This window comes from Mastomys coucha, unplaced genomic scaffold, assembly GCF_008632895.1.
Source record: "Mastomys coucha isolate ucsf_1 unplaced genomic scaffold, UCSF_Mcou_1 pScaffold8, whole genome shotgun sequence".
Taxonomy (NCBI): Eukaryota; Metazoa; Chordata; class Mammalia; order Rodentia; family Muridae; genus Mastomys; species Mastomys coucha.
The window spans coordinates 45,917,404-45,940,695 of record NW_022196914.1 but is presented as its reverse complement, the minus strand read 5'-3'; the positions used below and the strand labels follow the sequence as shown (position 1 = coordinate 45,940,695).

General features: G+C 31.7%; 1 protein-coding gene across 2 annotated transcripts in view; it reads left to right on the top strand.

The window, feature by feature from the left end:
* Rasa1 (RAS p21 protein activator 1) overlaps positions 1 to 23,292 on the top strand; it is a 72,862-nt gene that overhangs the window by 31,984 nt on the left and 17,586 nt on the right. Inside the window, exons 1-11 of one of the 2 annotated variants that reach the window (XM_031360201.1) lie at positions 157 to 402; positions 2,439 to 2,591; positions 3,634 to 3,769; positions 4,668 to 4,738; positions 6,073 to 6,190; positions 8,399 to 8,430; positions 11,125 to 11,177; positions 13,479 to 13,629; positions 17,145 to 17,223; positions 20,558 to 20,678; positions 21,337 to 21,493. In XM_031360201.1, the coding sequence (XP_031216061.1) occupies positions 401 to 402; positions 2,439 to 2,591; positions 3,634 to 3,769; positions 4,668 to 4,738; positions 6,073 to 6,190; positions 8,399 to 8,430; positions 11,125 to 11,177; positions 13,479 to 13,629; positions 17,145 to 17,223; positions 20,558 to 20,678; positions 21,337 to 21,493 (1,073 nt within the window). In that variant the 5' untranslated portion in view covers positions 157 to 400. Of the gene's footprint in view, positions 1 to 156; positions 403 to 2,438; positions 2,592 to 3,633; positions 3,770 to 4,667; positions 4,739 to 6,072; positions 6,191 to 8,398; positions 8,431 to 11,124; positions 11,178 to 13,478; positions 13,630 to 17,144; positions 17,224 to 20,557; positions 20,679 to 21,336; positions 21,494 to 23,292 lie in introns of those variants that run through there. The other variant, XM_031360200.1, reaches the window with a different exon arrangement.

Genomic DNA, 23,292 nt, shown 5'->3' with positions numbered 1-23,292 from the left:
TGGCCTTGAACTCAGAAATCCGCCTGCCTCTACCTTCCAAGTGCTAGGCTTAAAGGCACGCGCCACCACCGCCAGCCTCTTTTTTATTCTTGTGATAAAACACCATGAGCAAGGCAATTTATTGAAGAGTTTATTTGGGCTTATGGTTGGAGAGCGTTTGAATCTTAGATAGTGGAACAAAGGTCTGATGACACAGAAGGAAACTGAGGTCTCATATTGAATTTTTAAGCTTCACCTAGTGAGAAGAAACTGGGCGTGGCTAGAGTTGTTAAGTTCTCAAAACCAATACCATACCTGATCCAACAAGGCCCCACTTCCTAAACCTCCCCAAACAGTGCTACCAACTGGAAACCAAGTATCTAAAAGCTCAAGACTTGGTGATATCCTATTAAACTATTACATGTATGTAGATATGTACCATCCATAATTTATTCTTTTTTGTATTTTATTATTTGATTTTGTTCTTTATTAACCATATTTTCAAGGTAATCTGGCTTTTAAAAATGTGATTAATTTCTTCTTAATCTCATTAACTCATTTTATGACTTTAATTTCTCATTTTTAAATGTTTGGATTTTTGTATGCTCCCATTTCATCTTTATATTTTTTATTTTCTGTCTTCTTGATTTATTTTTATATTTAATGATTTCATTTCTGAATTTTTCTTGTGTTGCTGAGAGTTGAACCCATGGCCTTGGACATCTAGGTAATTGTTCTATCACTGAGCTACACATCCCTACCTTGAATAACTGTTATTTAAAAAGTTAGGGTACTAACTGGGAAGTGGTGGGGACATGGGGACTGGTGAGTGAATTGGATTGGTGTTAATAATGACAAGTAATGATGAAGATACAGCAGAGAGAAAAAAAGATCTAGAAAGGTTAAACCATGCCTATAGATTCTGATACTCTGGGACTACAGTGTGAGTTCCAGACCAACCCAAACGATTTAGCCATATTCTTGAGAGAGACGGAGTGAGGCATGAGGCGATTTTCATTATTATTATTTTCAATTTGCTTGGTTTGAATTGTTCAGATTAGAAGATCCAGTAGCTGGTTTGTGTATAAAATTGATGGAGGAACTAGGAATGATAATTTATCCTAACAGTAGTCAAGTATGGCATGTACATGGCCTAGGGCATGAGTTCTACCTTTTCTTTTCATTTTTATTTTGGAAATCCTAAGCAAAACACTGCTCTTTTTAGTTCCCTTTTGTTGATATGAGGGAATTTATATTTTTTGAGCTGACCTTGAACTTGCCAAGGAGAATCTTGATTCTCCTGCCTCTACCTCCCAAATACTGAGGTTACATGTATAAAACACTATGTCCAGTTTTAAAACTTTCTTTGTGAGATAAAGATTTCCCTTTTGAGATTTTTTTTAATGAGATAAAAGTAGGTTAATATCCATATGTAGTACAGTTTAAAATAAGAATGTAATATTTATTTGTAGGCATTTAAATGACTTTATAGAAGTATACTTTATAGGATCTCAAAGTAGGCTCAGTTTTAATAAGCAGAAGCAGGATGATGCATTTTTATTGAAAGTATGTGTGTTCAAGCATTATTTGTGATACTAACAAACATTCCTTTGCCTAAGAGGAAGACTGGAACCCTTTCACAGTGGCCTTTAAGTTGCTTGTGCTATCTTTTGTTTTATAGGATTTATCATTTTAGCAAATTAAGCAATTTTAGAAGAGACAAGTATATGTAAGATGATTTGAAATGCATGTTAATGTTATAGAAAACTTTTAAAGTAATATCAGTTTCACAACCATGAGATTCAGGTAACAAGAGGTCCCCTGACAGTTGAATTTCTATACATAAAAACCTGTGTTTTCTCTGTCAGAACAGTTGAGCTTAAGTATATGGTCATGAAGTAAGCTGCCATAAAACACAGGGCGATGATCAGCTCTTTATTGAAACAAGAAATTCGAATAGCAGACTTTACTCTGATTTCCTGTCAGGGTAGTAAGACTAAAATAAAATAAAATGTTATTTTTTATAAGGTTCCAAGTATTTTGTTATGTCAAGTGGATTTCAATATATAGAGTTGTAAATTATTTCTAATTACTCATCTTGCTCTTATGTTCTAGGAAAGGATTTAATTTAAAAAAAAAAACTGTTTCTGTTTTGAGCAAATATAAGTAAACCTAGAACAGTATTCATCAATGAGTTATAAAGTTTGTGTTTGTATAACAAACTTAAATACTTAATGAATTATTGATTTTAGGGAATTTGAGAGGAGGTGAAAAATGGAGTTAAAATTGAATTGTAAAATTGACTATACAAATGTTGCATGTGGTTGTTTAAAACTTAGACTGTTGTGTTCTCACAGACCTGAAGTCTATAAGACTGTTATTATAAGACAGAGTGTTCTGTCTGCACAGAAATTTTATGGTGATATTTTAATTTTAAATTATTTGTGTTTTTTCCCTAGGTGGTATCATGGAAAACTTGATAGAACTATAGCAGAAGAACGCCTCAGGCAGGCAGGGAAATCTGGAAGCTACCTTATAAGAGAGAGTGATCGGAGGCCAGGGTCCTTTGTACTTTCATTTCTTAGCCAGACAAATGTTGTCAATCATTTTAGGTAAGTCTTTGTTCCTAGTTTAAGGTATTTAATATGACACTTAGTATTTAATCTGATACATATGTATAAATATATTCACTTTTACAAAAGTGAATGACTTTGGTATAATAAACTTTATTTCAATTAAGTTATTTAATTAGTGATTTAGAGTAAATGCTCTTGAAATGTTTAAACTTTTTGTTTAAAGGTAATAATATTGGTTTTTACAATGGCAGTTTTCAGATATATGTACAGTTAATGAGTATATTACTACATACACATTTTGAAAAAGGTAAAAATTAAAAGGAAAGATGTGTAGATTGAGACTACAGAGTAACAGAAAATACTGTATGGAAATTGAGGTTGTCAAGTTTTTTTAAGCCTCACTATCTTGAAATTCTATACATATTCACTTCTATGAGATTAAACAGGTATGTACAATTTCAAGTAAGGTATCATATCCATATATAAATATGTTTGCAGATATTACTATATTCTATTTCACTTACTGATACTATATTCTATTTCACTTTTATGGGAGAAAATAAAATATAAATCATCTGTAGCCAGGTTTTACTGATAAAATGCTCTTTGTGTCTTTAAATTTTAGAATAAGTTTTAAGGGTACTGTCATTGTTGTGATAAATTCACACATATAATTTCACATTAGTAATATTTGATCGTAATTTTTATACAACATTTTTAGTACAGTTGACATAAATTTCAAGAGACATGTAAGCTACTTATAGTTAAGTCCTAATACAATTGTTTAGTCTTAAAAATAGAAAGTGAAGAGAGATATCTGAGGGTAAATGTTCAAATATTTGATTCAGTTACATAATTGAGGCTTGTAAATATTTCATCAAATTCATAAATATTTAAAAATCATACTCAACTTCCTGGGATATAAATTTTTTTAAACATATAGGAATTTATGTTAATGGAAAAGATTATGAAGATTATGATCCTTTTCAGGAAAGAGAATATAAAAGACTGCCTTTTAAGATCCTTTCCAAACTATATTTTTTGTTTTTGTTTGTTTGTTTTGTTTCCTTTACTATAGGATTATTGCTATGTGTGGTGATTACTACATTGGTGGAAGGCGTTTTTCTTCACTTTCAGACCTAATAGGTTATTACAGTCACGTTTCTTGTTTACTTAAAGGAGAAAAATTACTCTATCCAGTTGCACCACCAGAGGTAAGTAAAACTTAAATGATATATCACAGCTTTTATTTTACAAAATCAGGTGGATTTTAATCTTATCAAATTTCTTACATCTGTTATAATTTAATAAATATTTGTTTTAATTCTAGTTATGCTAAAACAAAAAATGATAGTTTCCTTCAAAACTAATATTTGTATTTAAGTAACTAGATTTTTAAAGATAATTTTGTGTTTATAGTTTATCATAATAATTGCTCGAGAAGTTAAAATGTCTTACATCATAAAAGATAGGTTAATTTGTGTTCTCTGTAGCTTATTTAAGGATTGTTTAGAGTACCTGAAGAAAATGTGATATACTTGTGTAGCAATTTTTCTAAAAATATCAAAGAGCAGAAACATTTCTAGGTTCTATGTAGATGCTCAGTAAAGATTACAGTGACTCTATGGAGTTTATAATATGCAGTTGTATTGACTTTAAGCTTTGTGTGAATTTATCTTTTTTGACTTGAATACAGAGACAGTCTTCTTTTGTGTGCATGGATGTTTGTATATATGTGTGACTGTGTATACAGGCTTGCATTTATGTCAAGGAAGGAGTGCATGTGCACACTTATTCTAGCCACTTATGGTGGCTAGAATTTGACAAGAGATGTCACTCTTGATTGCTCTCTACTTGATTACTTAAAGCAAAGTCTCTAGATGAAACCACAGCTTTTTAATTTGGTTAGTTTGGTTTGATAGTTTACCTTAGGTATCCCGTGTTCCTTCTTCCTGAAGGCTGGCATTACAGGCAGCTGCCATACCGGTCACAACTTTATGTGGATTCTGTGGGTCCAGTTTGGGTTTTCAAGCTTGTGAGAGTGGAGATTTAGCTGTGGAGACATGAAGCCTCTACCCAGCTCCTAATTATTATTACTTTTCATGTTTTCAGCCAGTAGAAGATAGAAGGCGTGTACGAGCCATTCTGCCCTACACAAAAGTACCAGACACTGATGAAATAAGGTATATTATACTGTTTCTTATGTATTTTATACTGTTTCTTATGTATAAGCATTTGAAAGAGCTAGACAATGAATTTTCTTGCTCTTAAACTAGGAAAGTTTTTGAATTTGAGAGAATATTATAGGTATATAAAGTTGTGTTTAATATTAGATCTGTTGTCTTCTCATAGGATGGCTTTTCTATTCTCAAGGTTTGAATCAATGTGGCCACAGTAAAAATTACAAGAGAAAAAGTAGATTAAAAAAAAATTTCTGAGAAAGTAGAGATTTCTCTCATAATTTGTGTATCTTCAAGAGCTATATCATGTATCATCCACCCATCCATTTACCTACCTACCTACTCTACCTAATCTACATGTTATATCTATCTTTCTGCCTGCCTGCCTGACTGTCTGTCTTGTTTTTATTTCCCATTACTTTATGCCTCAGCTATAAATCTTGCTGAAAAAATTGTCTTAATTTTACATAATGAGTGAATAATCTTAAATTTTAAGAATATTGTGTAACCAGGGAGAATTATAGCTTTGTATATGTTACTTATAAAACTTCATAATCAAATTCTCTCTTTTTAAAAAACTATTTAATCATTCAGTAGAACCCTTGTTTCTTAACTATAAAATGTTTGGCTGCAAGGAAAACTGCAAGGAATTCTTGATGATTTTATATTGATGATACACACAACTGTAGCCCCCTTGATAGTGTAGAGCTTGAAAACATCCAGGTAGTAAAGAGGAAACTAAGTTGTGTTACGTCCTACATAGCAGGAAAAAAAGCATAGATGCCTTCTAACACATGTCTGGGTGCCAGTTTTAGGCAAAGAATGTTGTACTCATTAAACAATAGGCATTTGAATGAAATAAATAAGATGTAATTATAAATGGTAATTAATATTAATAGCTACTTTGTTTCCCCTTCTAAAGAAGATATATATCTTAACTGCATATTGCTTTTTATTATATCTATCATATGTATAATAAAGAGCATTGATGCTTGAAAACTTTAAAATTCAGTTTTCCTGGAACCACTTATAATACATATGTAATTGTTTATTATTTAAAGGAATTTTAATTTGAGTCTAATATAGCAAAGAAGATAGTAGATAGAGGAATTGTAATTTGAATCCAATCCAGCAAAGTAGACTCCCTTACCAAACCTATAACTAAATTGTACATAAATGAAATTAGGATTCAGATTAACTGTCTTTAGTTTCACAAAAAAAGATGTTAGACAGCACAGAACTTTGTCTTTTTAAGTGCTTTTGCATATTTCCAATATCATAATATCTAATGGTTTAGAACTACTTAAATGTCATTTTTAATGCATTTGCTATTTTAGTTTTTTAAAAGGAGATATGTTCATTGTTCACAATGAGTTAGAAGATGGATGGATGTGGGTTACAAATCTAAGAACAGATGAGCAAGGCCTTATTGTTGAAGACCTAGTGGAAGAGGTGGTAAGTTTCATTTGTTCTTCTAAATTTCAGATCCTAAGTTCTTTACAAAAGTTTAGAATGTTTTCTCGGTCATTAGGCAGAAAAAATTTCCTCTTGTGAAATGCTTAAATTTATAAATGAAAAGAAATTTTAAGATGTATTTGGTGTCAATAAATGATTATTTATAAAGAAATAAAAAAGTATGTTAGTATATTATAATATATATCTGCCTTTGTACAAAGTACTTCTATATTTCTGAACTAAACTATCACTTGTACTTATTTTAATAATTTTTTTGTGCTTCTTTTCTTCATTAGGTATATCTGACTCAGAATTTTAAGTAGTTGTATGTTTGGTATAGTTTTTCAAGTATGTATATAATTCTAATAATCTTAGAAATTTTTAATTATGTTACTCATAAATAACCCTAAAGTTCTACAATTTGAATATTTCCCTTGTTTTCTTTGCTATCATATTATACATTATTATTTATCTTAGTATGTAATATAAATCATCAATATATTTTTAGATGCAAATTAGCCAATTCGTGCAAATTAGCACTCAAACTACATTCATTCTTTAAAGACAGTATTGAACACCACCAAAATGTATTAAACATTATAATTTTGGAATTTAAATTTTCCTCTTAGATTTGTGTGATAGGATAGAATGGCTTTCTTTGATCTTTTATGGGACCTCAGAACTGTGCCCTGTGTGGAAGATGGTAGAGTAATTTGTTTTGTTATTGTTTTGTTTGCTTATTCTGGCAACTAGATCTTGATTCACATGCATAAAACATGTGAAAGGAAAATTGGAAGGAGTTATGGAAATTATATGTAATATATCCTGTATTCATAGTCACAAACATAGTGCAAGATCTAGGATTATAACTATCAGCTCTTTAAACAGCATTCCGAATTCTACATTGGAAGAGGTATACAGACAGGAACAATCAGACTTAAGCATCTTATAAATATGTTAGTTTTCCTATACATTTTTAGGTTCTGTTTATGTTAGACTTCCTTTTGCCTATTATACATTCATTTGAATTCTACGGTCATTGAATGTTTGATTTTAGTCTGATTAAATACTTAGTGAAGACCTAATTAAGAGAAGTCTTTGTAGAGTTAGTATATTTGATTTTTTTCTTTCATTGTCTGTTCATTGAAAACTCAGTGTAAACTGTTAGGACTAGAATTCAACAGATATTCAGTGAAGACTATGAATGTATACTGTGTTTAGGGTGGTAGTGATGTTCATAAAAATGGCTTAGACTTTTAAGATTATCTTTATTGTAGAATGAGTAACATTAATGTTAGAATAGCTTTAAAACCTGGAGTACAGCTGTACATAGTGGCATACACCTTTAATTCCAGCACTGGGGAGGCAGAGACAAGTGGATCTCTGTAAGTTGGAGTCAGCCAGGTCTACAGAGTGAGTTCCAGGATAGACAGGATTACATATAGAGACATGGTCTCAAAAATAAAATAAAACAAAAACAACAAACAAGACAACAAATAACCCTGAAATACAGACTATAGTAAAATTAAGTTTAAAATATGATTAAAAAAAAAAGAGGATGCATGTTGTATTCCACAGGAAAGAAAGTGCTCACTTTTTAGGGTCAAAATGTTTCACTGTGAGGAGGCAGCATTTGAGGTAGTTTACCTAGTTTGCTTTTTAAAAATAGGTAGGTAGTGGTGAGTTGAAAGGACATTTGATAGCAACAATCACAACAGAAGGCAAACTAGAGTAGGAATATGAGGTGGATCAGCAAATGGATAGTTAGGTGTGACACCTAGAAAGTGAGAAGGATGAGGCAGGAAATGCATATGAGCATTTGAGACCCATGGTTAAGGGTGTTGGTTGTAAATAGAGAAATTTGTAGGGAAGAGAGAGGGTAGTAAACATTTGGCTTAAAAATTTTGTGTTCATTTGATTGGTTTACTCTTAAGTGCACATTTACAATGGAAACTAATGAATTTAGAGAGGTTGGAATAGGGCACAGCAATAATTATACTATAGTTGGGCTATTTTAGTAGTTTATAAAAAGAGAAGGGTCTGATTTAAACTAGTGGCAACATAGAAAGGTGAGAAAAGAACAGAATTATAGAGTGCAATTCTTGAAACGTATACTATGAAAGACTTGGAGAAAGATTCTTAGGAATTATCATGAAATTATATTAGGATTTAATTTTATAAAATGCTGTCTTAATGTCTTTTCTTTAGGGCCGGGAAGAAGATCCCCACGAAGGCAAAATGTGAGTTTTTATTAATTATAAAAAGGAAAAAATAATGTAAATTAGAAAATAGTCAACATACTTGATGACTTTTAGATTGACAATTTTTTTTCCCCTCCGAGATAGGGTTTCTCTATGTAGCCCTGGCTATCCTGGAACTCACTCTGTAGACTAGGCTGGCCTCAAACTCAGAAATCCGCCTGCCTCTGCCTCCCAAGTGCTGGGATTAAAGGCATGCGCCACCACTGCCTGGCTAGATTGACATTTTTTTAAAAATTTGGTTAACATAACTGATATGTAAGTATTTCTTAAGGAGCTAGTACTAAATTCTTTTTAGTAAGAATTTTAAGCAAACTTTGGCCCATACCTATATCCAACTTTCATATCACCAAACTAAGACTTTCTGGTAAACATTATGTTTGAATCATAATGAGCTCATATTTCCTCTTCATTTTCTTACTGATTACCGTATTTATTATTTTTAATGAACTTTTAAATTCAGTTTTTATCATGGATATGTGAGATAACAAAATTTTAGTATAAGTATACAAGGTCCTTTTAAATAACCTTTTATGTGTATGAGATTCCTTTTAAAATCTTAAACCTTTAATCCTGTTCTGTTCATATTATTTCAATAGAATATTCACCTGTTAGTTTTTTCACATTTTCTCCTAACCAAGCTGTCAGCATTAACAGATGGAATTTAAACCTTGCCTCAGATGTTTTGTTTTGTTATCTAGCCATTAAGAAAATAAATACATTAATCTGAATATTCTATATGTAGTTCTCTTAGTTTCCTGTCTTAATAGAATATGTTAATGAGTATATTTTTATATTACTCCATACAGATACAAGTGACTCCCATTACTCTTAACTATACCTAGTTGGTACTGCTTGAAGTCTGTATCAGCAGTTTCAAATGCTAGTTAATGCTTAAAGAACATCAAATTCATAACAAAAGCAGATTGTATTATGTGTGTGTACATGTTACATATTTTATATATTTTCCAAACACAATAATACTGTTTTGTATTATATAACCTCTTGACAGAGATCACAGTACAAAGAATAATTTCTTTCCCTCTTGTCAGAAGACAGTAGCCTGAGTGGTAGCAAATGGTAATTGTCATTCATTGCTTAGTATTACAGATTTTGAGAAGTAGAAAACTAGAAAGTTTTTTGAGTGCCATTGCTTAATATTACAGATTTTGAGAAGTAGAAAACTAGTTAGTGTGTGCTGGATGAGATTTCATGGGGCAGGTGAGGTGGTTCAGCCGGTAGAAACATTTACTGTCAGATCTGATGACCTAAATTTAATCTGCAGGACCCAACAAATTATTCTCTGACTTCTAACAGTTTTCCTCTTATTTACATTAAATCTCATTTTCTCTTGCTGGTAATCTCAGAACACTTCTCTACCACTGTGCTATGTCTTCTTCATCTTCTTCGTCTTTTTAAGGTGTACAGTGATTTGTAGTAATGAGTTAACTGCCTGCTGTAAAGTACATATACAACAAGACTAAAAGCCTAAGTGCTCTAAGATACAATGCTACAGGCTTAGAGGTCATTCATTCTGCTTCAAATTATCCATTCTATTACTAGGGAATGTTAAAATACAACTTAATTTTCAAGTAAATGAAAAAGTAATCATTAACTCAGATTTCCTATGTTCTCAGAATAGATGTAAATAATGAGAAACAAATGAACTATACAGTCCAGAATGCTTTAAAATGTATGGGGCTACATACTGCATTCAAGTAAAGGTTAAATTACCATTTACTACACATTTTAGAGTGGATTTCCACATTGTAGAAAACTTAGCTAGACAGTATCCAATACTAACCCTACAGTTTTCTAGTTAGTAAAAATAAAATCCCAAAGAGTACAGTTTAAAAAAGAACAAAGGTGAATAATATTTTGAGCCTTGAGGCAAACAGGTAATATGATTTCCCAGAGTTATATAAAATTTATATATTCAATTACATGATTTGTACTCGAGGTAACAGGCCTTGCTCTTAAGAAGTCCAGATTCTGGTTAGAGGAAAAACAAAACAAAACAAAATAAAACACAAACAACACAAACTGAAGAACTAAATACCATGTAAAAATACAGTAAGTACATTGATGGGTATGTGTTAGGGTATTTGGGGAATAATGGAGAAATGTGGCAAGTCTTAGGCATATGTAAGGAATACAGATTATAAAATATTTTACCAGTACAATTTGATACATTCTTAGCTCAGAATTAAGAATAGTTCTTTCCGCTGGTATGTACTTGTTCTTGTGTTTACATTTTAATTTTACTAGGCGAGATCGTATGTTAAAAGACAATTATTTTTGAAGGAAACATGAGAAAACATTTAGAGGCCTTGTATAATTTTTGCCTTGTATAATTTTCTCTATCCCTCCCAAGCCATTCAAAGAAAAATTGAGCTATGTTAAAAGCATGTGGACAGCTACTACTAGAACTAAAACCATTGCTCTTAAAAATATGTAATTAATACAGTTATTGTAGTATATACTTGACAGTTCCTGGTGTTTCCGTACTTTGTTGAGATAAAGCACAGTAAGTTTGCAAAATACAACAGAAATGTAACAAATGAAAATTTGAGTATTTCCTTGATATTTGTTTCATCAGCTTGGTTACCTTTGAGTATTTGAAAGCAGCAGCATGTGGACTTTTGATTTAAATGTCTAATTTGTTCTCCTTTTAAGATGGTTCCACGGGAAGATTTCCAAACAAGAAGCATATAATTTATTAATGACAGGTACCTTTTTATTCTTTAATATCTTTATAAAGTATAAAATTGAAACAACCATTTCTAATGGACTATAATTTTCTTTAGCATTTGATAATACATGCATATTGCTATTTCTTTCCAATGCTTGGCAGTAGAAGTTGGTATTTTCTGGTTTTGTTTTTAGTTGAAATATACATATACTATAAACTCTTGTGAAGTATATTTTTCTTCTTTTATATTCACTGTCCATGTTTTCCCATATTTTACACCTTACAATCTTGTGATACACTTTTTTATGTATATTAGGTCTGTTCTACATATAACACACTTAGAAGAACACATAACATATTCTTTAATGTTTAGACAAGATTTCTCTGTGTAACAGCCCTGGCTGTCCTGGAATTCGCTTTATAGACCAGGTTGATCTTGAACTCACAGATCTACTTACTTGCCTCTGCTTCCGAGTTGGATTAAAGGCATGTGTCAATATACATTCTTGTCTGCATGGTGGAATTACATAATTGAACCTTATTTCAAATTTAATTTCCAATTACTATGATTGTTACAGGAAAATATAAATTAAATTTACTTATATTATGGGTTTATAATTTAAAGCAGGGGTTCTAAACCTGTGAGTTGTGACCCCTTTCGGAAACCTTTATCTCGAAAAATATTTATATTAAAATTCACATCAATAATGATATTATAGTTATGAAGTAGCAGCAAAAATAATTTTATAGTTGCAGGTCACTACAACAATGGGGACTATATTAAAGGGTCGGAGCATTAGGAAGGTTGAGATTACCAGCTATGTTATTTCAGTTTTATTATTAATTGTTCATTGCTAGGTAAATTTATTAGTAAACAATCTCTAGCAAAGATTTGGAACAAAAATCAACTAGTGTATTTTAGATGTTGTGGTTCTTGAAAAATTGGTAATTCATCTATTTTCTAGGGTACCTGGAAATAGGCAATTACAGTAAATAAACTACTAATTGTTAAATATGTGATCTCAGTTGTTTAAAGATATAAAGTATTACATTTTAAATCAATGATTTTCTCTCATAGGATTTGAGGTAGCTTTTGAAGTGCTTAATAGATTTAATAACCAGCATTAAGTAGATCCAAAATATAATTTAAAACATGACAATACTATATGGTAGAAGTAGAAGTCAAATTTAAACCAGAGTCATATGCCAGCAGCTTTCTTTGTTTTTTGTTTATTTGTTTGTTTTATTATTTTTTTGGCTTTCTTGTATTTTATGCCATCAGTTTTCAAGGTGGAACCAGAAATATTTATTTTAGTCAATTCTTGGGATAGGTTTAAATTTAGATATGGAATCACCAAGTATTTGAAGTATCCAGTATTGTTTTAGGTGTGTAAACATGAAAATAGCCTCAACATAGTTTCTCCCGTTAGAGTCTATTTTTGTTCATTCATTATACTCTTTTTGAAAGAGTGAAAACATTACCCCTGGAATTTTACAAACATACTCAGTTACAAATTTGTAGAAGAAACAGATGGTATCAGTATTATCACCAAGAGGTTTTTTTTTTTTTTAATCCTACATTAAATCACATAGTTTGCAGTTTTTAATTTACTTATATATTAATTTGAACCATGGAAACCCAATATAAAAAGATTTACTTTTTAGTTTTGTATTGAATACCAAGTTACTTGATAGCAAGAGCCTAAGCTAGATGTTTGAAACAATTACTGATTTATATAAGAATTATGTGATAATTGTGTTGGTTATGCTTTCTTAAAAGAGGCAGTTCATGATCTTTCTGTTACCAGAACTTAATCACAAAGGAAAGATTATAGTTTTAAGGAGTCCTTGTCAATTATAGATAATCCTTTCTCTATGCCTTCTCAGGATCATACCTAGTGAGTAAAGTATCAGGTGTGTGTATTGACTTATAATAATATACTCAGGTACTTCTTTGCCTTTGTAAGTTCTTATATAAGTATATTAAGTTATTAATTGGAAATCTGGTAAAATAGGCAAAATTAATTTAACTTTTCAAGATCTTTAGGAGATTAACAGATGATGCAACAGTTTTGGTTCCTGTTACTGTCAGGAGAGTTCTTTTAGAGAGGGAAGGGTATAGATATACTCCAGAAGTTACTGTATAGAATTTCTGTTCCATATGCTTATGAAGTAAAACTAATTAAGTTACAGTGAGAGTAACACGGGTGGTTGGAAACATAAAATAGTAGAAGTTTTATGATAAAATTTTACATGTGATTGTACTTCCTAATTACTTAATGTACTTTCTCTTTGATTTGATAATTAGAGTATAAAACTAACAGCTTAATTTTTGCAGTTGGACAAGTCTGCAGCTTTCTTGTGAGGCCCTCAGATAATACTCCTGGAGATTATTCCCTGTATTTTCGGACCAATGAAAATATTCAGCGATTTAAAATTTGTCCAACACCTAACAACCAGTTTATGATGGGAGGCCGCTATTATAACAGGTAAATCATGAGACGGCTTGTGGTGAAAATAGTTGGAATCAAAATATACAGATTTCCTTAATTTCTGATATAATTGCAATAATCTTTTATGAGAATGCTTTAAACAGTGTCAAACATGATTGTTAATAACTTTTCAACTCCCAAATGTCTTGTTGTTTAATCAAATATGTACAAGCTATTTGTATGTAACTCTCTAGGAGTCATCTGATTTTTTTACAAATGTCATTATGTTACTGGATTATTTTCTCAAGTTGATACATTTTGTGTGTTTGATTTGTTTCTGCTTCTTCACTCCTAGAAAACTTTGTTGCAAAACTCACAATGAGTTTCACTGCTTGCTTAGGAAAATGATTATATTAATACAGTGGCATGCAATATAGAGTGGCAGTATTATTCTGGAAAGCCAGGTGAAACATTTGTTCACCTTGATAGTGTTATTTCTTCTTCTGGAAGCTGGTATGATCTATTTTAAAAATACATTTATCTGCTTAACTTCTCAATACTGTCCTAATATTCCCCATCTCAATTAGAATTCCCTAAGTTCCAGTTTGAATTTTAAATTCATAAAGCCTCAACAGCTGATTATCTGGAAAACAAAAATTCAATGATAAGATCTTTTGCTCATCAGAAGGTCAGTGGACAGTTAAGAAAACATTAAATGAAACATGTAATTATAGACATTTGCATATCTCATTGTACTAAGCTACCTTTAATGTTATAATCTAGGCTTAGACATCTTCACCTTGAATCCAGCTTGCCAGGCATACTTTAGTATTCTGTTTTCCCCTTAGACTTTTTGCTTTGTTTCATGAAGCAACTTGAGCTACAGGTTTGAAAAGCTACTTGGGAAAAGGAGAGGGATTTAGCAGATATTTATTGACTGATTATTTAGTGAAATCTACTGTGCTGTGTATACATTAAAGAAGAGAAAAAAAATTTCTACATCATTATACCACGAAATGTTAGAAAAGATGATGTTGAAGTAGGGCTTAGGAAGAGGTGAGCATAGTTTTATGTAATATGTACTAAAATAATGTACATGGCATGGTAGCTTTAGGAATTTCTTGTTTTATAAATAAGTGCCTCCCCCTACCCCCAGTGGCTACAGTAACTGAAGAAAATATCTTTTCTGTAGCAACTATTAATTGCCTATATATCCTCAGGGAGGGTTAGCTCCTCAGGAGCCCTTCCTCTTCCATGGCAGTGTTTAGAGATTGAATCTTGTACAGTGGTGTGCAAGTAATACTTGATAAGAGTTCATGAATACAATACTATGCATGCCATAACTGGAAGACAGCAGCCTACAACACTGCATCCTTTCATTCAGCTCCTTACATTCATTTTGCTCCTTTCACTTGATTTTGGGGTGGGAGGTAAGATATCAAGTTTAAGCTGCAGATTCAACAGATATTTGTGTTGTGAGTCTCAGCAGTAACTGGTGCACTGTGAAAGAAGCTTCGTTGGCCAAAGCTGATATGATAGCAGCAGTAATCTCTGGGAATGAGCACATTATTTAGAAGCAAGTTGTTTTGTTTCTAAGACAGGATCTCATTCTGTAACCCAGACTGTCCTGGTAATATATGGACCTGGCTCACCTTGCTTGAGCTCACAATAATTCACCTGCTTCTGCATGCCAAGTGCTGATTTAAAGGAGTGTGCTACATTATGCCAGTCCACAAAACAACAGCTGTAGCTTCTTCCTTGCTAGAGCCTATAACTTGCTTCCGCCATGGGCTTGGTCAGGTTTATAGTACCACATGTGAGTTTACTCCTGTGAACCAGTCTGCAGGTCCCTTCAGAAAATTGTTGGCTAACCCTATAATAGTCATATGCCAGTGGACATATCTTGCTTGGTAGGTTGGGAATATAGCACAGCGGGTCCACAAATGAAACTTGGTGACAGTTCTCAGCTACTTGCATAGCAATTTCTAGACCTGTGCGAGCCACACAGAGAAGAAGCTTATAACGTTGTTTACACTTTATTTCTCAGTTTTTCAGCTATGCTGGTTTCAGAAAACCATATATTTCTCATGATCAATAATAATAAATGTAATTGCTTATATTGTTTTGGAGACTTTAAAAAAAGTAGGCCCCCTCCCACCCTTGGCACTGTAATTTTCTTCTAATAATCTGCAGCTTTGGAGAACAGCTTTATCTACCTACACAGGGTGCTTCCATTCAAGCTTTTAAAATTTTAATTTCAAATTATCTTACTGAAGATCATTTATATATTTAAAACATACTAATTATACAAATTATTGGGTTTCACTGTTAAATTTCCATGTCTGCATTTACCATGATTATGTCTACCTTCTCTTGCATACAAAAGACTTTGGCCTTTATTAATTTTCATAGGTAAATGATACATTTTACTTAAAAACACAGTCATCTTTGTGGTGGTATCTAGCTGCTTCAATTTTTTTATGATTTTCATTTTTCTTTAAATAGTTTTAGATTTATCCTATTTTCAAATTTTATTTCCCGTAGTCTCTTAAAAATGTATTTTGTCTGTTTTATTTTGCCTTCTTCCATCTGTTAGTATGTACATGTATTTAATTATCTTTTACAATTTTTATATTTTTACTTTTGAGTATTATATTTAATTTAAATTAATTTTGTAATATAGGAGAGATACTTGGAACTGCAGATACACACACAAAATACTGCAGTTATTCTGTCACTGAAGAACTATGGAAAAAATAAATCAAGGGGCAGGTTAACAAAACCTTGTTGGAAATCTATTACTTGGGAAGCTTAAAAATATTCATCCACTCAGTATATACAATAAAAGTTTCAAATTCTAGAAATTAATGGAACCTATTAATTACAGAACACAATTTTATTTATTACAAAAAAAATTTGGTGGCATCCTAAACTTTGTGCTACATTGTGTCATGTTACTTTCAGTTTCATCAGTAATATTTTCCAAATATATGAAGAAATTAATGGTACTTTTTAATCAAAATCATCTAATCCATGCCATTGAAACAAATGTACAGGGGGAATTAACTATTAGTTTTTCTTTTTATTCTTTAACTTCTATTTTTACTTAACTATTCATATATTATTTTACAACAATGAAATTTTATGCAAAATCAAATATATAAGTCGAGTAATTTAATGTAAAAAATTCTTAGTTTATCATTTCTGTTCTTCACTTTTATGTCTGAAGAATTGGTTTTTAACCCCCTGCCCAAACCTCCCCCCCAAAAAAACGCAAAGCCAAAAACAGTTTGTAATCATTTTCTCAACAGATATCACTTTCTGAATATGGAGTTCGATTGCATGTTTGATATACGTGTGAACCAGAATCTTTTAACTTATGTATTTCAACCTGTAAACCTGTATTTGTAACATTCATGTTTTTCTATTATAATTTGAGTATTATGTTAATTCATTTTATGAGTATATTCAGATTATATGTATTCAAAAACTGCTTATGAATAGATAATTTTGGTAACAAGGTTTACGTGTATTCTAAGAGATTTACACAGTTAATTATTTTATTTTAACAGTATTGGGGACATCATAGACCATTATCGGAAAGAACAGATTGTCGAAGGCTATTATCTTAAGGAACCTGTACCAATGCAGGTCAGCATTATTAGTATTATTTTGCTTGCAATAATTGGCATCTTGTTTTCAAAATTATTTGATGTCTGAAGAATTGGTTTTTAAGCCCCTGCCCCCCAAAAAAACCCAAAACCAAAAACAGTTTGTAATCATTTTCTCAACAGATGTCACTTTCTGAGTACGGAGTTCCATTCATGGTTGCATGCATCAAAATAAATTTTGATGGTTATATAAGCATCAGCATCCTTCTAAAACTAGATAAAATGTAAAACTACTGATTGCTTAGATTCCTTTAGAAAATGAATTGTAGGGGAATTTCTTACTTTGTACTTCTGTTACTTTAGATAACGAGTAAGTCAGTAGATATTTAGTAAGTCCTTGTAAAAACCAAAGAAACTTTAAGTTGGTACTCTCTGAATGTTTCAAAAATGGTTATTATAAAACAAATATATTTCTATACAAGCAGTTAAATTAGTGATAGTATACTGTGTTAGTCTTGGTTTCAGCAGAAGCTTGAAGACTCATCACATAAACACTTGTTTTTTAATTGGCAGTCCATTAGAAAATAACCCTCCCCTCTGTGTAACATCAGCTAAAATAGAAACAAGCCAGTCCTAGAATTAGTACATCATGGAAAAGGCACTAGAAGAAAAGCAGCTGATGAGGCAGCTCAGTGGTAAGGTACTGTGTTTTGAGCCTGACTGCCTGAGTTCAGTCCCAGACACTCACTTAATAAATGGAAGGAAAGAACTGATTCCAAGTTATCCTCTGACCGCCACAAGTGCACTGTGTCATGTGAGTAGCCTCTTGTTCTTAAACAGACAAAATAAATAAAAGTATTTAAAAATTAAAAATTATAAAAATACTTCATTTTAGGTATTTTTCTATGCATATAGTATTTAATTATTCCAACAATTTGGTCAAGTTAATGCTATAATCATGCCTAGTTTACAAATAACAAAACTTAAATGAGAAAGGCTAAGTTTGTTTCTCACGTCACTGAGTCATCCTTAGTTTTTTTCCCCGATTGTGTTGGGAACATTCACTATCTGTTGGGAACATCCTTCTTGCTCTGACTTCAAAATATGTTTAGAACCCAAACAACACAAAAAAATGCTCATGTATTTCTTTGTGTGTGCCTTTTTCTCTCTAGGACATAAGAGTTAGACATTTAAAATGTGAGTTGGATCCAAGATGTTTAATATTTCAGAATAAAAGATAAAATATCTTTGATGGCAGACAGGAAACTATATTTGAATTTCAATGTTACCCACATACCTATTTTTACTGTCTTCATGTCATGTTACCTGAATTCATATTTTAGCTCTGTTTGGGATTTGTTTTATTTGTTGAGACAGGGTTTCCTTGGCTGTCCTAGAAACTTGCTCTGCTGTCTTTGAGCTCACAGAGATCCTCCTGCTTCTGCAGGAGAGTTGGAATTAATTGCATATGCCACCAGAGCCTGGTCCTGTTGAAGATTTTTAAACATGTTAGGCTCTTTGCCTCCTTTGGATTTTGAGCTACCTTTTCTCTCAGACATCTACTTACCTTTCTTTAGTTATGCAGTTTACTCAAAAAATAGCTTCATTATGAGACTTAGAGACAGGTACTTCTTTGCAAAGCAGTCTACGTCTTTTATTGCATAATTTACTTCATATATTTACTGACTTTCTCTAATTCGAACATAGTGATCTGTGATGAGTGTAGATTGTTGATTTGAAGTGTTAAATGGTGTTTTCCTAGTTATTGAGTAATAGAATTGAAGTTTGGCTTCTGTAGTCATGAAGTCATGAATGTGGTATATCTTAAATGATAGGTGTGACACATTCTACAGCTAATACAAAGACCATCACCATTGATGAATACAAATTTGTATTAAACCAGGAAATTTAGTTATTACTAATTATCATCTGTGGTTCACTAAAACCTTTTGTACAAAAACAGAGGACTGGGTTTGGGGGTGGGGTACCTGATGATATAACTATCATTAGCACTTGCTTCATATGCAGAGTGCACTAGGTTCAAACCACAGTACTACAAATCAGCAACAAAGTAAAAGAGATCATGGGTTGAATTTAGCATGTAAGCAGTTTGCCACCTTTATTGGAGGTAATTAATGCTTTTGTTTTTTAACATTTTAGTTCCTGGGCATAACTGCAGAATAAAGAAATGAAATAGCAGAATGTCTTAGAAAGGTGATCATGAAAATAACGTAATGTTCTATATTTACAAGAAGTTGAATAGACATACAAAGTCTCCCCAAATGGCTAGATACTATAACATAGTAATATTTCAAAAATAAAAGAACTACTATAAAGAAATGGGAATACCAAAATTTAGTTCTGTATACCTTAATATATTTGAAAATTAGTCTATTTGTGAAAATCATGATTTATATTTGTGAGAAGTACTCTTTAGGCAACTTAGCAATTAATGTCAACTATCTATAAAACCTGTTAGTTTTAGTAAAGTTAAGCAATAAAAAAACTTAGGGAAGCCAGGCAGTGGTGGGACACGCCTTTAATCCAAGCACTTGGGAGGCAGAGGCAAGCGGATTCCTGAGTTCGAGGCCAGCCTGGTCTACAGAGTGAATTCCAGGACAGCCAGGGCTACAGAGAGAAACCCTGTCTCAAAAAAAAAAACCAAAAAAAGAAAGAGAAAAAGAAAGAAAGAAAAAAAAAAACCTAGGGAAATAGAGGAAAAATGGAGTTCAAAGTATAACATTTCATCATTGACATATAAATAGAATATAGGAACTATAAAAAATGTCATCTTGCTTTACATATTCCTAAAGAAAAAGAAATTTGTAAGGATTATAATAAATGGTGCTTTAATGTGAAAAAAGATGTGAGGCTTTCTTGTTTCAGAAGTGGACATCAAAGTGGTGAAACAAAAGAAAGCTTTAAAGTAGTAGGAAGAAAAGTATTTTAAATCAGACAGTTTATAAATACCAAGTATGGCTGTAAGGATGTGCTGTATCATGTGTGTGGTGAACTGAAGGTTAACATGGGATGTGTCCTGAGTCAAGTGGGTAGTTTTCTACATACATGGTGTTTCTCATAATTAAAGAACATTCCCAAACATGACTTTGCTTTAATTAACATTGCCTCCTGATTTGCCAGTTAATTCTTAGATAAGTAGATCAAAACTGTATCATTTGCCATAAAGTATAAGCTGAATGAGGTTTGAAATAGCATTTGTCCATGAGACATTGTTCTTAAGAAATGATAAACCTTTCTGAGAATTTCTTTGAAAGACTTATATTTTGATTTTAGTATTAGAAATGTTTAACCTTGTTTTTAATTATTAATTTGATATATTTTCATAAATGATTTTAATGGTTTTTATAATTCAGGATCAAGGACAAGTACTCAATGACACTGTGGATGGGAAGGAAATCTATAATACAATTCGTCGTAAAACAAAGGATGCTTTTTATAAAAATATTGTTAAAAAAGGTTATCTTCTGAAGAAGGGTAAGTAAACTCTTAAGAGTAGGGATTTAATGTAGCATTTTAATAAATATATATAAAACTTACTACAAGACATCAGTTTTGTCATGGGTTATTAGTAAAAAGTATTTGTTCAGAGCTTGTACATAGAATGTTTGAAAATTAAGTTTAGTTTATTAAATCCACATATCTAACCAAGGTTTTAGAACAAGCTTATATTTTTTGAAGTATGCCATTTAAATCTTGACTTTGTTTCAGGCTCTCACCTATGTTTTCTTAGAGAAATTCCTTGTGGCACTTGCACTTCAGAGTACTAAAATTTTATTTTATAAATCTACCTTAGTTTTATATTAAGTTATTGAGGTGGATGTTGGTGGTAAACCATGACAAAAACATGCCAACAAAGATTGGCATGAATTTTAACAACAAAAACCAAGCAAGAATTTTAAACATTATTATAATGAAATTTCAGAAGACAAAGTTAAAATATTCTAGTGAACTCTACCATTTATTAATTTATTAAACAAGCAATAATAACAATTGTTTTTTCTACATGTTAGAGGCATTTTGTAATTATACATGGATTGATCTGTTCCTTAAACTTAGAATGAATTGTATTCAATTTTTGTATTCCGAAAATATGATTTCATAGTTCCTAAGGAAAGATACTATTTTTTAACAGGCAAAGGAAAACGTTGGAAAAACTTATATTTTATCTTAGAGGGCAGTGATGCCCAACTTATTTATTTTGAAAGTGAAAAACGAGCTACAAAACCAAAAGGGCTAATAGATCTCAGTGTATGTTCTGTCTACGTTGTCCATGACAGTCTTTTCGGCAGGTAAGACAGTGCTTTTCTTGAAAACTGTTTTAATAATAAAATAGTAAATGTTTTCAGACTATTTTCAAGTATAACCTATTTTAAGAGCATAAAATTACCTAAACTTTTTTAACAATAATTTTTTTCTCATCTTTTGACTAACCTGTGTGTGCAATTTGACTCTAGGTAGATATTAATGGAATGGCTTCTCAGTAGTAGGACTAGCTACTGAGTATTTCATAAATTCACTTGACTTTGCTATTCTTCTTTCTTGTTTTAAAACAAAACAGGATGCTGATAAAAGAAATGCACCCCCAAAACATTCACAATATGAAAGTCTAGGTTGGAACAATGTGGCAGAAAAAGCCCTTTCAAGTCATCCTTTCTCCGTATCCATTAAAAGAACTATTCATGTACAAAAGTGTCTTTACTAGAAGAGCTCAAGAAATCAGAGGAGGACAGAATGTTTGATTTTTAGAAACACAAGAAAGATTCACTGAAGGAGACAGGATGGGCATGATATGTCACTTCTTTCCCAATTATAAGGAGTACAGCATAGGGAGAAGTGTCTCTTGTGTCAAGAAAGGATTGAGTGTAGGACAGACTTTACCCAATTGATGCTAAATTAAACCAAACATTTCCTGAAAATAAGCAACATGGGCTGGGTTTTGTCTGTAGACCTGAATTCAGATTAAACAATTTTATTTTACAAAACAAAAACAAAAATGAAGGCTATACTAAACTCCAAGGTGCCTCAGCCTGTGTTTTTTGGTTTTGTATGAAGAAAAAGAGTTTTTGTTCTGTAGGAAAAACCCTCTTTGTGGGAATAACTCTAAGTCACATTTATTGAATAAGGAGTGAATTTCTAACTATACAGCAAAGATATGTTCTGACAGTTGGAAAGCAGTAAATATTTAGCATCACTATATCATCATTTATTGCTACTAGGATACAGTTCCTTGTAGAAATTATTTGTATGATACTTTAAATGTACTTTAGTTATGAATATTTAATGATTCCAGGTCTGAAATTTGATATGAAAAATTATGTCTATAAAACGATGCTCAAATCTTAATCTCTGTTCTTGAAATAGGCGAGTTTAGTATCTACTTTTTATTGTATGTACTGTTTTTGGAGAGTGACCAGGAAGACAGATCAGCAGTTTTCTGTTTCTTATATTTTCTAGGTGTTTTTCATGAAAGTCCTAAGATGCCCCATCTACAACTGAGCAAGCAGTCAGTTGCTCATACCCAGCTTGAACAATAATGTGTCTTCACTAACCATAGCACACTGCATTAAGAGGCATCTCTGAGTTCTTTAACCATATTGATTATAGCTTTACTGCCTTCCATCATTTTCACTGACACTTCACTTTTTTCTCTTAGATATATTATTTATTTACTTATTTATGCTAATCATTTTCTGGATGCTTTGAAGGTTTTTTCTTTAACAAAACCAGAATATGCCTACTGCTATATATTTTTAGAATTGTAATTATTATAGTTTCTTAAATGAAAGATCTGTTATCTTTTCTCAGCTTTAGAAAAGTCTTTGTTGGCATGTTTTGCAGTGCTTCTGCAAAATTTCTTCTAGGATCTGCATGTTTCATGTCCCATGCAGCTAAATATATGGGTTTGTTTGTGCTTTACATCGACTCCTGTGACCTCTTCTTCAAGCTAGTTACTTCCTTTTGATGGTTTACTTCACTAATCACTTCATCTTCAGTTAAGTTCTCTGATTAATTTTATTAATCACATTTTCAGTTAAGTTAATTTTTTTTGCAGATCTAGTTCTTCATCTGTACTGCTTTTTTTTTTTTT